This window comes from Micropterus salmoides, unplaced genomic scaffold (assembly GCF_014851395.1).
Source record: "Micropterus salmoides isolate LMB-PRFRI ecotype aquatic unplaced genomic scaffold, ASM1485139v1 Ms_hic_scaffold_22, whole genome shotgun sequence".
Classification (NCBI taxonomy): Eukaryota; Metazoa; Chordata; class Actinopteri; order Centrarchiformes; family Centrarchidae; genus Micropterus; species Micropterus salmoides.
Genome location: NW_024041373.1, coordinates 22,582,511 through 22,597,171, shown reverse-complemented (window position 1 = coordinate 22,597,171; position 14,661 = coordinate 22,582,511). Strand labels below are relative to the sequence as shown.

The 14,661-nt window shown below is 38.6% G+C and overlaps 3 protein-coding genes across 6 annotated transcripts in view; 2 read left to right on the top strand and 1 right to left on the bottom strand.

The window, feature by feature from the left end:
* Window positions 1-75: 75 nt before the first annotated feature.
* LOC119916942 (cytochrome P450 3A56-like) lies at window positions 76-7,522 on the bottom strand. Of its 2 annotated transcripts, XM_038736934.1 has the most exons (13): window positions 7,377-7,522; window positions 7,111-7,204; window positions 6,829-6,881; window positions 6,045-6,144; window positions 4,200-4,313; window positions 3,893-3,978; window positions 3,627-3,769; window positions 3,393-3,517; window positions 2,697-2,781; window positions 2,195-2,355; window positions 1,848-2,074; window positions 836-998; window positions 76-748 (listed from the first exon to the last, which is right to left on the bottom strand). In XM_038736934.1, the coding sequence occupies exons 1-13, from the start codon at window positions 7,445-7,447 to the stop codon at window positions 674-676; spliced, it is 1,497 nt and encodes a 498-aa protein (XP_038592862.1). In that variant the 5' UTR covers window positions 7,448-7,522; the 3' UTR covers window positions 76-673. The 2 variants fall into 2 exon arrangements, with proteins under 2 accessions (XP_038592862.1, XP_038592863.1); XM_038736935.1 differs by lacking the exons at window positions 6,829-6,881; window positions 7,377-7,522.
* A 230-nt stretch (window positions 7,523-7,752) lies between these two features.
* mrpl57 (mitochondrial ribosomal protein L57) lies at window positions 7,753-11,701 on the top strand. 2 transcript variants are annotated; one of them, XM_038736938.1, is made up of 2 exons: window positions 7,753-8,161; window positions 10,890-11,701. In XM_038736938.1, exon 2 carries the CDS (start codon window positions 10,905-10,907, stop codon window positions 11,214-11,216), a length of 312 nt encoding a protein of 103 aa, XP_038592866.1. In that variant the 5' UTR covers window positions 7,753-8,161; window positions 10,890-10,904; the 3' UTR covers window positions 11,217-11,701. The 2 variants fall into 2 exon arrangements, with proteins under 2 accessions (XP_038592866.1, XP_038592867.1); XM_038736939.1 differs by having other exon boundaries at window positions 7,757-8,156.
* A 1,943-nt stretch (window positions 11,702-13,644) lies between these two features.
* Window positions 13,645-14,661, top strand: part of kcnh1a (potassium voltage-gated channel, subfamily H (eag-related), member 1a) — a 49,903-nt gene continuing 48,886 nt past the window's right edge. The window contains exon 1 of one of the 2 annotated variants that reach the window (XM_038736804.1): window positions 13,645-14,479. In XM_038736804.1, coding sequence (XP_038592732.1) covers window positions 14,407-14,479 — 73 coding nt within the window. In that variant the 5' untranslated portion in view covers window positions 13,645-14,406. The remainder of the gene's footprint in view (window positions 14,480-14,661) is intronic. The other variant, XM_038736805.1, reaches the window with a different exon arrangement.

Below are 14,661 nucleotides of genomic sequence, written 5' to 3'. Positions count from 1 at the left end.
CTACTAGCTCCTATAAAGCTACAAAAACTTAAGTGTAAAAATCTGTGAGGTTTGGTGTCAAGAAGTAGTCCAGGGTTGTGTCTGAAATCACTACCTTTATTATAGACAATAGTGAGATGTAAATTGAGATTTCGGACACTTGGCCTTTTCTTTTCAGTATGTTAAGTAAAAACTAATGAAAATTTGGTTAAACTTTAATCAGGTCACCAAAATATACAGTATTTCACGTGAATTTGGTTATCAGTTGGTGTCTCAGGTGAAGCTTAGTCCGCCACTAGGTGGAGACAAATACCCATCAATGACAGAGCTGCAGACATCCGTGGAGTCTGACTGATATTGAAAAACAACATACAGGTCAGTTTTGTTAAACAAGTGGTTATGACTCTTAGTATTAGCTTTTCAGGCTGTAGTTTTATTAGATTATAAAGCTCATATAAAAAACAAAATAAAACAAAATACTCGCAGTGAATCTTCAACACTGTCATAAATTCCTGCACTGTACCCTAAAAATTAAGAAAAGCTCTGTGCTTTTTTTGTTCTGCAAATTTTAAGATACAAAAGTTAATAAAACACATTTGATTCATCGACATTGTAAGCAGTTGCCAAATGTTGAAGAAACAATGAGTTTGATGAATTCAGAAGCATTGTACATTTGGAGATGCCCCCTCTTTGACTACTGTTGTCTGGGAACAAACTTGAGTTTTACTGGCTTTTTTGGCTGGAACTTCCAGTCCAATTCTAAAGGAATCTAAAGAAAGAAAGAAATGTAAAATCAGGGACATGATAGCAGAGTAGTCAGTCTGAATGTGTGCCTTGCAGTGCGTGGAGCTCTTACCATGGTGTCTTTGCATGTTTCCAAAGTGTAGCTCTGCAGAAGACGGACAACAACCATCTTCAGTACGAGGACAGCGTAGCGCATCCCGATGCAGTTACGAGGACCAAGCCCAAACGGCATGTACACGTACGGGTTCACCTCTTCACCACTGTCTTTGCTGAACCTGCAAATACAGACACAGATACACAAGATCATTTCTAATTTTATGTTTTTAGCAGTACATGCAGTGCCTGCACATTTGGCTGAAAGGCTGGTCTGATGCTTGGCTCTTGAGATCGTCATGAGTACTGTTCTATATAGGTACTGTCACAAGCTCTCTGAGCAGCAAACATGCTGATTTCTCCATCAGTATGATTGTCACCAAAGTGGTTCTAGTGATGAACAACACAGTAAACAAAGCCAGAGTACTTATCCACATAAACATAAACAGAAGGGGTTTCCTTTAACTTTTCCATACTGCATACAACAGACACACTAAATGTAAGAAATGTACACTAAATATTTGTCATGTCATTCTTTGTATAGCTTGTATTTTACGTGGTGAATAAGCCAAAATGGGAACACTTAAAGCAAGACAATGTCACTTTTGAAAGATGATTTAAAAGTTGAGTCTATAAGCAATAAAATACATCCTTGCCCTTGTCAGTACACTTGTCGCATCTTGTCTACTTGTGCTACTGTTATACTAAATTTTAGCATTTACCATTATCCCATAATGTCACTTGTGGCCACTGTTTACATTTTGTCAGTTGCTGTTTACGAGGTCAAGAATGAACATTTATTCCCAACTTTTAAGCCAACATGGACAAGAAATGTCCACTAAAAATGGAAATATACAATTGCATGACCACTGTGTAACTCTGTCTGTTATAGAAGATTGTGATATGATATATATGAGAGGTCCAGAACAGCTACTGAGTGGACCTTGTGGTGAGATTTTGTCAAAAGTTACATAGTCAAGAGCAATGTGCCACATTTAAGTAATTACATTTTCTGGTTCCATCTCATTTACCTCTCTGGTTTGAAAAGCTCAGGTGAGCTCCAAAAGCGTGGGTCCTTGTGTAACATGTGCACAGGAATCCCAACCAGCGTTCCTTCTGGGATGGTGAGGCCGTGGACCTGGACTGTTTTCTTGCACATTCGCTCAAGCCGAGGCGCAGTGGGAAGCAAACGCTGTGACTCACAAATAACCTGGTCCAGGTACTGGAGACCGACAAGACCCTCGTATGAAACAGGAGCCTAGGGGCAAAAGGTAAAGTGGGCATCAAACACACAAAATGAACAGAAAAGGATTAGAACAATATGTCAGCTGTTAAAAGTCAGTCATAAATGTCAACATCACATGCAAAATTACGGTACATCTCTCGGTAGGCTGGCATCGATTTCTTCCTGCAAGATCTGCATCGCTTCAGGGTTGGCGGCCAGATTGTAAAGGATGTAAGTGAGAGTGGTACTGGTGGTCTCATAGCCACCAAAAATGAAAATCAGGGCCTGGGTAAGTATCTCGTGATCAGTCAAACCTATAACAAAATGAAGCACAAGCCAGAAAACTACTTTCACAAGCTGAGACATTTGAACACATACAGTGTATTAAGATATTTAAGACAGCTGTATAACAGACTGTGGCTGCATGTTACTGAATGCATTATTTGTTTTCCATTTTTTAACTCTTCAGTTAAACTTTCTTGTTTTCCAGTGAAGAAGAATGCCCTAATGAATAGATTCATGTGTTTCTCCTGAGCTTAATGACTTGATGAAGGGGAAGAACAAAGAACAGAGTGCTGATACACTTTGAGAGTAGACCTTTTTACTCTTAGTGTTACCTTGACTTTTACTAATTACTACTGTGGTGAAAACATACCTTTACTCGGCTGATCTTGTTCACTCTTTATCACCGATTCTGGTATCTCGTTCTGAATCATCACCTGCAGGAAGTCTGCTCGAATCTAGATCAGCACAGAGAGCATTCAACATGGGCACAAATTGTACACAACTGGCTTAAAAAGAAATATTGATTTGAATGAGAGAGATAACAGCAGAAATAAGGTAGCAAGTATAGAAATACGCTTATAAACTATCTTGCCAAGAGTTCAATGAGAAGATTTATAATACTTTAAATATGAAGCTGTAAAACAGCTAGCAAAATGTGTGACTCTATCTATATACTTATGAGGCACCATTTTCAGTGATGGCTGCTCGTTATACAATCCTGTGTTGTAAAATGATAAATTAATCTGCCTTGTACCTCGGAATAAAATTAAGTATGTGATCAAGTATGATCAAAGCGGCTGCCTTTGCCATATAGCTGAAATTCCTAATTGGGTCATAGATTTTGTGCAAAATAAGGTGCCGTGACTTCCTTGAGTAAAAAAAAACACAACTTGTCATAAGCTAAGCTAAGCCAACAGACGACTGGTTTTAGCTTCATATTTAGTGTACAGTCATGAGAGTGGTAATGAACTTTTCTGCTAACTCTTGGCAAAAAGGCGCATAAGCATATTTCCCAAAATGGGAATCATTCTTTTTTTTCTCCACTGGGTGCAGATGAAATGCTTACAGATTCCTCTGCATGATGCTGGTCTTTAAATCTCTTGATGACGTTGTAGAAATACTCCATACTGAGTCTGGGCATTATGTCAATATGCAGGAGCCTAAACAGACGTTCACTTAAGGGAAATATCACTGAAAGGAGACCAAAGGGTTGTTTATTAAAATGTGCAAACTAATTATCCCCTGATGCTCATATGATCAAATGATCTCCGCCTATTAGGGAAGTGAAAGCAGTACATACTTAGTACAATGAAAGGCCACAATTTGAAGTTAAGAATCTTCTTAAGATGAATAATAAGTGGGTCATCTGGATTGTTTATAGAGTCTGCCTCAACACCGAAAGACGCACTGGTCACAACATCCAAACTGTAAGGTGCGACAAATCTACAACAGAAACAAAGAGGTGGTTTTCATTTAGGAATTACATGATATAAGTGCTACCATGTTCATTTATTTTACAACAAACATCGTAATGGCATGCTGCAATATAACAGATTAATGACATACTGTTTGACATCAACGGATTCATCTGAATTTGTTTGTCCAAGTTTTTCAACAAGTCGATCTGCATAGCGAGCAATGATGGGAAAAACCTTCAACAAAGAAGAGTGTGGTGTTGATAATGTACTTTACATATTTATTTCTATTACTGATGCCAACTTCTCTCTGTGCATCTACAGTACATATGCATATGTGTAGACACACTTTAGACACATATATGTAGACATACTGCAGACCATGTATTTGTATTGCTGCACTAGGTCATAGAAAGCAGAATAGAGAAGTGGTTAGTGAGCTCTGATTTGATACAAACCTGTTTCATTCGTCCGCTGGTGAAGCATGGTGATAAAGTGCTCCGAATTCTTTTCCACCTTTCATCTTTGACTACTGTAATCCCATCATCCAAAGGTCCAGAAATAATGTTATCCTGTGAACATGAGTACAGCAGAGTTACACACTTCAACCCTCCAACATTTCTCTTTCTCACACCATAAAACTCACTATTTTCTGCTCCAATAATGTCACTTCTTGTAACACCAGTGTCTCTTTCTCTCTTGAAAAGGTGACTCTGGTGATCATAAAATTAAGTGTGTTTTCTGGCTCAGAGATGAATCATTACACTGTACTTAAGTTTAACTTCCTTTGGGTAGAACAGTGTTTTTCCTCTTGATTTGGAAATGATTTATGGATCTACAAAACACGCCAATCCAGGGGATACCATGTTAATGTGTTGTATATTTGGCGTCTATAGTCATTTATTGCTCACATGATGAAAAAATAATTTGTCTATTGGAAACCACCCAGGTGAAGCCAACATGGGGGTTTGGTGAATAAAGCATGGTGTACTAAAGAAAAGTAGGGCAGCGTGTTTTAATTTAGAGGAATTTTGTTACCTTTGGACAGAGCCAGGCTAGCTGTTTCCCCCTGTTTCCAGTCTTTGACATAAGCTAGAGCATAAGCTGCTGGAGATACTGTAGGTTCTTAATTCTATAGACATGAGAGTCATGAGAACATGAGAGACATGAGATCAATCTTCTCCTCTAACTCTTCCTCCACCTCAAAAGGTAGAAACTATTCCTTTAAGTCCTAACAGCTTCAGTGGAGCTGCTTAGTGGCCGGCTGATCAGACTGTGGTTGTATTGGGCAGCTTCCAGGTGTGAACTGTGTGAGTGTGATGAGGGCATTCCTGCAAATGGCAGCTTGGCTCTCAGTGAATAAGTAATGGTTAAATTAATAAGCCCTGAAAAGTCTCTCTTGTTTTGTCAGCTTGATGGAAGGATGCTCCAGTAGGGCACCAGTACAAAAAAATAAAGCTTATTACTTTGAGGTTCTACATATGAACACACACTAACCCCGGTGGTTTGTAGTCATGTTTAGTATGATCATAGTTATCTGCAAATATAAATGTTTAGAAGCCCGTTTATGTTGTAACTATGATGCAGCCTCTGATATTTAGCTTGATATGTGCAGGCAGAAACTCCCACCATACCAGTTTAATGAGATCAATTTAATAAATACGAGATTGTTTCATTTTGCACCACCTGCGATACCTGCGATTTCTTCCTAAGTTTAGCTGTCAATCCATTATAGGGTGCCAAACTGGCCTAATCGAAATGACAAAATCAATCCTGACACAAGAGATTTCTTAATAGAAATTAATTAAATTTCCCCAGTTGGCTCAGAGGATCTGTGTGCAACCTGGTGTATTCGTCAACCATCAATCTCTGAGACTCTATGTAAACTAAAGGATATTTCTACAAATCCAAACTTGCATGAGGAATTACTTAGCTGCCTCTTCTTCCAACATGGCTCAGCAAAAGAAGAGATATGAACTTCAGAATTATTAAATACTCTTTGGCCTGATAGAGTGGACATAATATAGTTTTCTGAACCATATCAGCCTAAAAACATTTGGAAATGTAAAAAAGTATTTGGTTAACTTTATGTATTAAGGCTTTACCATTACAGAATCTTAAGTCCAGTTTTTTTTTTTTTTTTGCATTTCATTTTCACTGAAGTGTTCCCTTATGTCTGGAGAATATCTGTAGGCTGGAGCATCACTGTAGCACCACAATGCTTCATTTATGTACAGTATTTTGTGAAATATTTTCTCTTATCAAACAACTGCAGATAACATGCAACAAGATGAATCTCTTACCCTGCGGTTGGTAAAAGCAGAGAAGCACTCCTTCACCAACACAGTTTTAATAATCTCAGGGTCTGCCACCATTAAAACTGGCGACCGTGCCTCAAACAACCTTCACAGAAACACAACATCACAGTGTATGAGCTTATTGATTGATAGCTTCTGACAAAAAGGAGGTGAGAAATATAGCAAAAATAAAAAAAACATGGAACGTCCAGTAAATACTTTACTCATTTAGACTACTGTAACTCACTTTTTATTTGCATTACTCAGTCTTCCCTAGGTTGTTGGTAATTGGTACAAAATGCAGCAGCTATTAACAAAGACTAGACTTTTGTTCCCCATCACCCCAATTTTTTCCTCCCTTCATTAACTTCCTATGAAACACAGACGTGACTTCTAAATATTACTAATAAGGTACAAGGCCTTGCAGTTGTTGAGCCCCTGATCAATATCCTTTTATTGGTTTCCTGTTTCCATTTTTAATACAGAGCTGACCTTTTTCTAAACTTTGGAACTTCCTTCCTCAGTTAATCAGATCTGCTGAATCTGTGGTTTGTTTTAAACGGCTGCTGTCGTTCTTATATAAAAAGTTTGTCTTATTTTGGTCATGTGCTTGTGACATTTTTGTCTATGTATCATTCATATGTATGTGTGTAAATATACACATATGTTAAACACTTTGTAGAGGTGTTCCTAGTTTTTCACTGGCACTTTTACTTAAGTAAAGGAGTACGTCTTCCACCACTGATGTTACCTGCAGCAGTTGGGCTAGAAAGATGATGACACAACTCACCCCCACACATCCCCATACTTGGCTTGGCACTCAAGGTCAAAAGGAATCATTCCCTACAAGGAATTTCATATAAATGTGTCTAAGTGTTAAAAGATTAAATGGCCACAGAACTTCCAACAGGTACAATCATAAAAATTATAGATAAGTCAAGCAGTTAGTGCCAGGAGGCATTGTTTGTCCTCATATTTAAGGACTTTTTAAACACCCTCATAGTTCTTAATTATCAAGTCAATCAACTCTACATACTATTATCTAAGATGAGTGTTTGAGTATGTACCTTACCTTTCTTATGTTTAGCATTGTTCCAATAAAAGGCAGAGGCCTTGGTCCGGGTATTCCCAGCTTTTTGAAGACCCTATATGGCAGAATGCCATACCTATATTATAAATAAGAAGTGGTTAGCTATACAGGTAACAAGTATCAATATTACAACAGTGTAATAACGACCCTGATTGTAGGACAATAAATGCGCCTCAAAAACGGCAAAAACTGACAAAGTAGCCTACTACTTCAATAGTATAAAAAAAACAAGCGTAGAAGCCACTCACAGTAATAGTATGGTGAAAAAAAGAGCCAGCAAAGTCCAGGTGGTTGCTGAAAACAATGTAAAGACAAACATTTTCAACTGGTGCCGAAACAGACATAAACAACTGGAAAGATGAGGAAGTGCGCTGGTAAGAAACCTTTAAGTGCACTTCAGTGGGAGGAGCCCGGAAACTGAACGTCATCCAGAAAGTAGCACGGGGTTACCTGGGTGGGGATGAAGGCACCGAGCGCTGCAGCTTTACACTTCACTCGCAGTTGGATCAGAAAATTCCCCGACTTAAACTCACTTTCTCTAGGATCATCCAGAAAACAAAACACCACCGTACTACGACTAGATATAAAGAGGAAGACGTTGAATAAACTATACCAATTATTGAAATAGCCTTCCAACACGGACGGTGTTATGCCATATATACTGAGAAAAAATGTGGATGCAAATCTCGGCAGTTCGTCTACAACATCTGTTCTGCAGAATAATACATCCACCTCTTAAAAAATATCCGATATATCGGATTATTTATCACGATTGATGAAACCTGCAAAGGATATTGTCGTTTTTAAACAGTAGGCTACTTGGAGATGAATACAATTCACGCAGTTGGCACATTAACTGAACGTGTTTGAGCCTCCTCCTGCACCGTAGATAACCCGGAAATAGGACCGTTGACCCCCATCCATTGATACCTCTCACGTTTCTCCAATGCTCTTTATAAACTGTCAAATTCTGGGCGTTTTCTTCATGTTGTCGTCGGAAAGTGTGCTGCATTTGTTATAATTAGAAGGTGAGGTAAGGAACAAAAATGCAGTTTACGAATGTGGATCTGTTTAGAGTAACAAATGATGCTTTTTAAGATGCCCTTGGCGTGAAACATTAGGCTACAGCTAAGCTAACGTTAGCTTCATACTGCACTATTTTTCTGCACACTAACACTGTCCCTGTAATTTAGGGGTCATACTTTTACTTCGCTTGTAACGGGACCTCACGTAAGAAAACAACAATGAAGCTTGTGCGGGGGATAGACGATATGATGTTGTCACTTAGTTAATGATAGAAGTACAGTCATTAATACTGTATTATAGAGGCGTGGATTCAACTTTGTGATCATTTTGGAGGCTGTAGTTTGTGGTGCCGTTGCATTTTATTACGTTATTCTTAAAGGTGTTGATAATATTTTGTTCACCCACTTTATATGTGTATGTCTACTACTCCATTGTCATGTAAGAAACATATATATGTGCGCTAATTAATAATACAGTTGACATGGTTTCGCTAATAAGGACAAGACTGTAATATTAACTTTAATACAAGAAGTCTATACAGTAGTTTACAAGTATTACAATTTCCCAAATAAATCAGGAAATAAACAGTAAACTTTTCTTTTTCTTCTATTTGTTATTGTTGGTTAAGTGTAGGGATCTGGCATTTTGACATAATCTGCATAGGCCAATAACTGCACTCATGAGGCCCGAAAAACAAAACAAATGTCTGCGCGTACACATCTGCAGGCAGCCTTGTCAGTTTGGCTTCTGTGGAAAAAATCTAATCTAAAACCATAACAGGTTAGTGTTAAATATATCAAGCATAGAGTTAGTTCAGGCAGGCAAAAATGTTAAGCTCAGCTCACAGCACCTCAGCTGACAGCTCAGCTGATTCCTCTCTTAGCATTCATTGGCAAATTCCATAAAAGCTGCCTTTTTTAGGCTGCTACAGCCTGCCTGCCTTTGCTGCTTCCTCTGCAGGCAGCTTGTTACCCGCCACCACCTCAGCTCCTCCTTTCAGGCCGTATCTTATTAATCATGTCATTCTGTTATGAATACCTGCTCTGTTTTGTACCTGGGGGGTCTTTACTGCTTCTCACTCGCTTTCCGTGTATCTACATGGATGGGCAGGGAGGTGCTGTCAGATCCATAACTTAACTTACTGCAGCGAAAATATCAGTTTATTTGATGAAAGTTGTTTTGATTTAACTATTGTTATACTGTAGAGAATTATGCAGTTGAATGACATAACTTCTGGCAAACTGTACCCCACTTTCCCGTAAATACCAGTCATGTTCTAAAATCTACAGCATAACCCAATGTATTTCTCTATTTCATTGATTAATTAAAATTCCATCTAAAACAACACGTTACCGGATAAAATAACTCTGAATGAATGAATGAATGAATAAAATTTAAAAATAAATAAATAAATAAAATAACTCTGAATGTACACTGATTACACATGACTTTTTTTTTTTGTCGAGAGAGACAGCTAGATTTTGAAAGAATCAAACCAAAGAAATCGCACACCCTCCCTTCAGGCCTCCGTCCAAAGAAACAAAATAATGAGCAGTGACTCCTTTCACATACATGTAGTTTGATTCCTTGTTCATAAAGAAAAAAATGGAGCAGCTTTAAACAATTTTTATTGTTACACTTTAGACTTTCTACACAATAATCCACCTAACCTTGTGGAGATAACGTTGTTGATGTGATGTCATTGTCATGCACTGTTGTAAAATGATCACAGTCCATGACACATCAGTGTGCCAAAGGCAACAATAAGTGACCTGATCAATGCAATACACAATTCACAACTTTATGAAGTAGGGCCTCCTCTGAGATGCAGCCTGAGATTAGTGGTTTTCAGTTGTTTTCTGTCTTCTGCAGGCAGATAAAATCTGCTGTATCTTAAGTAGACTTTTGTGAAACACAGATTAACAAATGTGTCAAATTCCTCTCTGGTTGTAGTAAACAGTAAATGTTACAGTAATCTGGAAAAAATGTAACGGTGAATTTCAACGGCATGTGGTAAAAGTCTTTATTAATATTTTTTTGATTTGCCAGTTCCAAATACAAAAATCACGCTGAGGGATTGGCTTCATTGTCTTTTAAGTGGCTTTATTTTAAATTGTAGGATTTGTTATGATACGAAGGTTTCTTAAAGCCCCTCCACACTGATGATCCACCCACACAGGTGTTTTTACTTACGCTTACTGATCAGATTTCTTCTCAGAACTGTGTGGAGGTATGTACAGAGTTAAGTAGACTGTACTTGCTCAACATCTCCATAATTCTCCTGTTACTTTACTTGTACATTATTTGCGCCTTTATCACTCTAAAGGGCAGTGATAGACGTCAACGGAAATAAAATGTTCAGTAATCAGCCAGTTGACATAAAACACCCGTGTGGGTGTGCAGAGCCTTTAATTGGTCTTTTTCACCTAAAGACATTTTCACATGTCACAAAGAGAAGTGGTGTAAATGATAAACCTAAGGATGGCTAAATTACAATGGGCTCCTTCAGTATCAGGGTCCTAATGTGCTCATTGTCACAGCTTACTGAGACACTTGAATATAACAGAACCATCACTAATGTTATTAATATCTGTGCTTTTCCTACTACTGAATGAGTCGAAAAATGTCTGCTGCGGAAAGTTCCTATAATACTGTACTACAATATACTACAATTCTGGACTGGTGTGGATGTGATCTGACTACTGAATACCTATTTCTTATTTTGCCTTTTTCAGAAGTAATTTGCCACCATGTTTCTCACCCTCACGCTGTTGCGGAAAGGCATCCCCGGGAAACAGTGGATCGGGAAGTATCGCCGTCCTAGACAGATCACGTGGCAGATGAAACGCAATACGCTAAAGCATCTGGAGCGCGAGGCTGAGAATGAATACTGGATCAGTCGGCCGTACATGACCCCGGAGCAGGAGCACTGCCACGCTGCCGAGCGCAGAGCCCAGGCCTGGCTCAAGATCAAGGAGACCAAATTCGCCAATTTTCCTGAACACAAGTACATCACAGATCACCTGAGTCATCTCAAAATCACCAAGACGTGGTCAAATTAATTAGAGAAGAGAAATGACATGCAAAGACTGTCTTCATAATGTGACAATATAACATGTTTGTGTGCAAGAAAGCTCTGTTTTGTTATGTGTATTAATATGAAGCGGGACATTGTATGTCCTGTGTCATAAAATTTAACCCTGTAAACTCTTTGGTTTTGGTTCTGTGTGTCAGACTGAATCCACATTGCAACAGCTGTAATTGCTCCACATTTGGTGCAGCTCCTTCAGATTAAAAAAAAAACCTGCATAAAATTTTAAACCTGATGCGTGGGACCTTACTTTAGCTCTCATTAACAAAACACACTTTCAAGTTGAGAAAACCAGGCTTCCCACTGAATAGAAAATCTCTATAATTATGTGAACTGTTGAAGTGTGTTCCATGAGGAAAAGGTTGGAGGAATTATATAAACTGTCTGGGGAGGTTGGGGCAAAATTATGTAATTATATGAATGGTTAATTTCATTAAAACACAGCAGAATACATTATACTGTTTTACATTTCATGTATTAAAGGGTTGTGACGACCAGTAAGCTCAACTGTCGCTGAAATTAGTGTTTAATCCTTTTGAACCTTTGAAGTCAGAAAAAAAGGAAGAAATACAATTTTGAGTTTCATGGAAACGTTCTCATTTCATTCATGGACAATTTTGCGACAGTGTGATTCTGTTACTGTTTAATAATGTGTTTCTATAATACCCGGTAGTCAGTGGCTGTCAGTTATGGTCATTGTGCAGGAATTTGACCCTCTATAAAACCTCACTTTGCATCTGCAATCTCCATGCAAAGATACTGCATCAATGGCTTGTCTGATAACAGTTATTGCCTTTACATACCCTTTATCATTCCAACATTAATATATCTACAGGAAGAGCCAGCAGGTGATCAGTGTCATAGTCTCCTGCACCTGACTTTCATAGCATTTTAATTATGTATCAAAGGATGTTAATAAAATGCTACTAGGTGGGTGTACCGTAAAACACAAAGCTAACACAGTCAGCCCATAAATGGAGCCATGACCTGGGGCTGTTTTGTCTTTTATTGCCAACACTCAAACCCCCTCACCATTTAGCATTCAAAAGCAATAAAGTATAAACCATTTCATAATTGTTTATAACACAATTTGATGTTGTAATCAGATATAGGACATTTTAAGTTTATAATTAGTATAACAATTGAGATTCCCTATATTTTACTTCCTTATCTGTTTATACATGAGGCCTCCACTTGTGGGTGCCCACAGGAGGAGTTATAGTTGTCGACAAATACATTCATAAACACTTGTGTGTGCTTACAACCACAATATAGTGTGAACCAACGTGTGCAATACTACTAAGTGGACAAACAACAGCATGGCTCATAAAACGCTGATATTCAGTGGATCTCTGCTGCACACAGAGCCCTGCTGGTTTCCATGATAGCCATCCAGTTTGATTCACACCTGCAACAGCAGGTTTCAGATAAACCACAGGTGTGTGAAACCTTTCTGACTCTTTTGCTGTCTGTTCAGTTTTGATGGAAATGTCACCAGAAGCATCCTTTGAGGTCAGTCTTAGAATGGGCACTGCAGGGTTTAAAATAATTGGAACAGGATTAATGAGCTGGTGAGGAAAATGTCGTCTTTGAAAGGACCAATTTTACTACTGCAGGGGTTAAAGTGGGAAAAATCCATATGTCTCTGTATTGCTGCTCTGTTGGGACACCCATTTCAAGAACCCTGCTTCTAAGCGATTAATCCATGAAAAACTAACTAAGAACAATCCTCCTGGGCCGACTAGAGGAACGTTTGCCAACTGTTTTTTTCTCAGTTTGGTTTCATACTCCAAACGGTAATGAGCTGTTTAACACAGTTCACTGTTTTAATCTTCTTAATATCACCAGCTTGAACTCTTATATTTACAGTATAAGTATTTAAACACATAATGGAACAACCAACAAAAATAAAGGAGATGAACTTGTCGACAAGCAGAATAATAAAATAATTTGCAGGAAAAAGACACATCTGTACCTTTCTCTCCTGCATTCAAGATTTTACTCAAGAAAAAATACAGAAACATTATCAGCGAGATATACTTAAAGTATCAAAAGTATTTATTTGTTCTGCTGAAAATGTCCCTTGGCTGACTTAAATGTTATATTAGCTTTTCATTACTAATGCAACAATGTGAAAGCAGAATTTCACTGTTGTGGCTCATCGAGGTGTTGTTCCCACAAAGTAAGAAAGTTCTGTGTCACACATTTATATAGTTTAAATTTATTTTTGGAATATTTTCTAATCCTCACTTTTTCATGAATTGGACAATTTGACCTGTTTGAGACTTAAACTGTTATATAAATGAATTCATGAAATCACTTTTTGGTGAAACTAAAAACTCAGACAAGCCAAACAAGTTCAGCAATGCTTCAAAAAATCTTAATTCTCAAAGCCCGACTTTTGGACTGCAACAAAAACTGGAGACACACGGATAAACAAAATAACAAAGTGATTTATTTATACAACAGAATAAGTTAAATTAACCAAAACCAATGAGTGGGAGGAATCTGTAAAGTCATCAGTGTAGGGAGTGGATTGGTGAACATGTGCTGCATGGATGTTATAAAAACAAACTGCAAAACAAAGAAAAGAAATCCAGATGTGAGATGAGGAGGTCCAACCAAAAGTGACTGCTGCTCTGGCTTATGCATGGGGCACACCGGGCCCAGGTGTGCCCCATGCATATAGCCTAAGCAAGCTAGTGGAGTAGAAGTATATATAAGTCGCAGACAGTTACTCAGTACTTCAAATTGTATTTAAGTAGCCTTCTTGAGGAAACGTATTTAGCTCCACCAGTGGAGTTTGTGCACATGGTTTTGACCAGCAGATGGAGCTCCTGGTGCTGTTGGTGATGCATGTGGAGGAGCAGAGCCACGGCCCCTCCTGTGCGGTGCGCCCATGCGTTGTTTTCGTCTCATGGATGATGAGGTGCGTGTCTCAGAGGCGCCAGCGCACCGCACCGGGCTGAGGTATAGCTAATGAGCAGACCAGACAAACGGTCCCTCTCCTAAGAAATCCACGCGGCGTCTCAGAGCCGGAGAGACCATGAAGGCAAGCGGCAGACTGAGGAGTAAACGACAATTTCCCTCGGGATAAATAAAGTTCTATCTTATCTTATCTCTTAAAGATTCACCTGCAGACGACTGAGTGAAGAGGCAGGATGGCGGGGGGTCGCAGGGGACTTGTGGCCCCTCAGAATACTTTTTTGGAGAATATTGTGAGACGGTCGAACGGTAAGGATGCGGATCAATGTGGTGCATTGAACTGAAAGATTTAAACATTCAAACTGAATCTAGACTGTCTCTGAAACCAGGCACAGGAATTTGTATGACAGCCTCAGTGATCAAGCCAATTAACTAAGTGATGAAATGTAAAAAATGAAGGAGACTAATTAATGACAAAACCCTCACCTTCA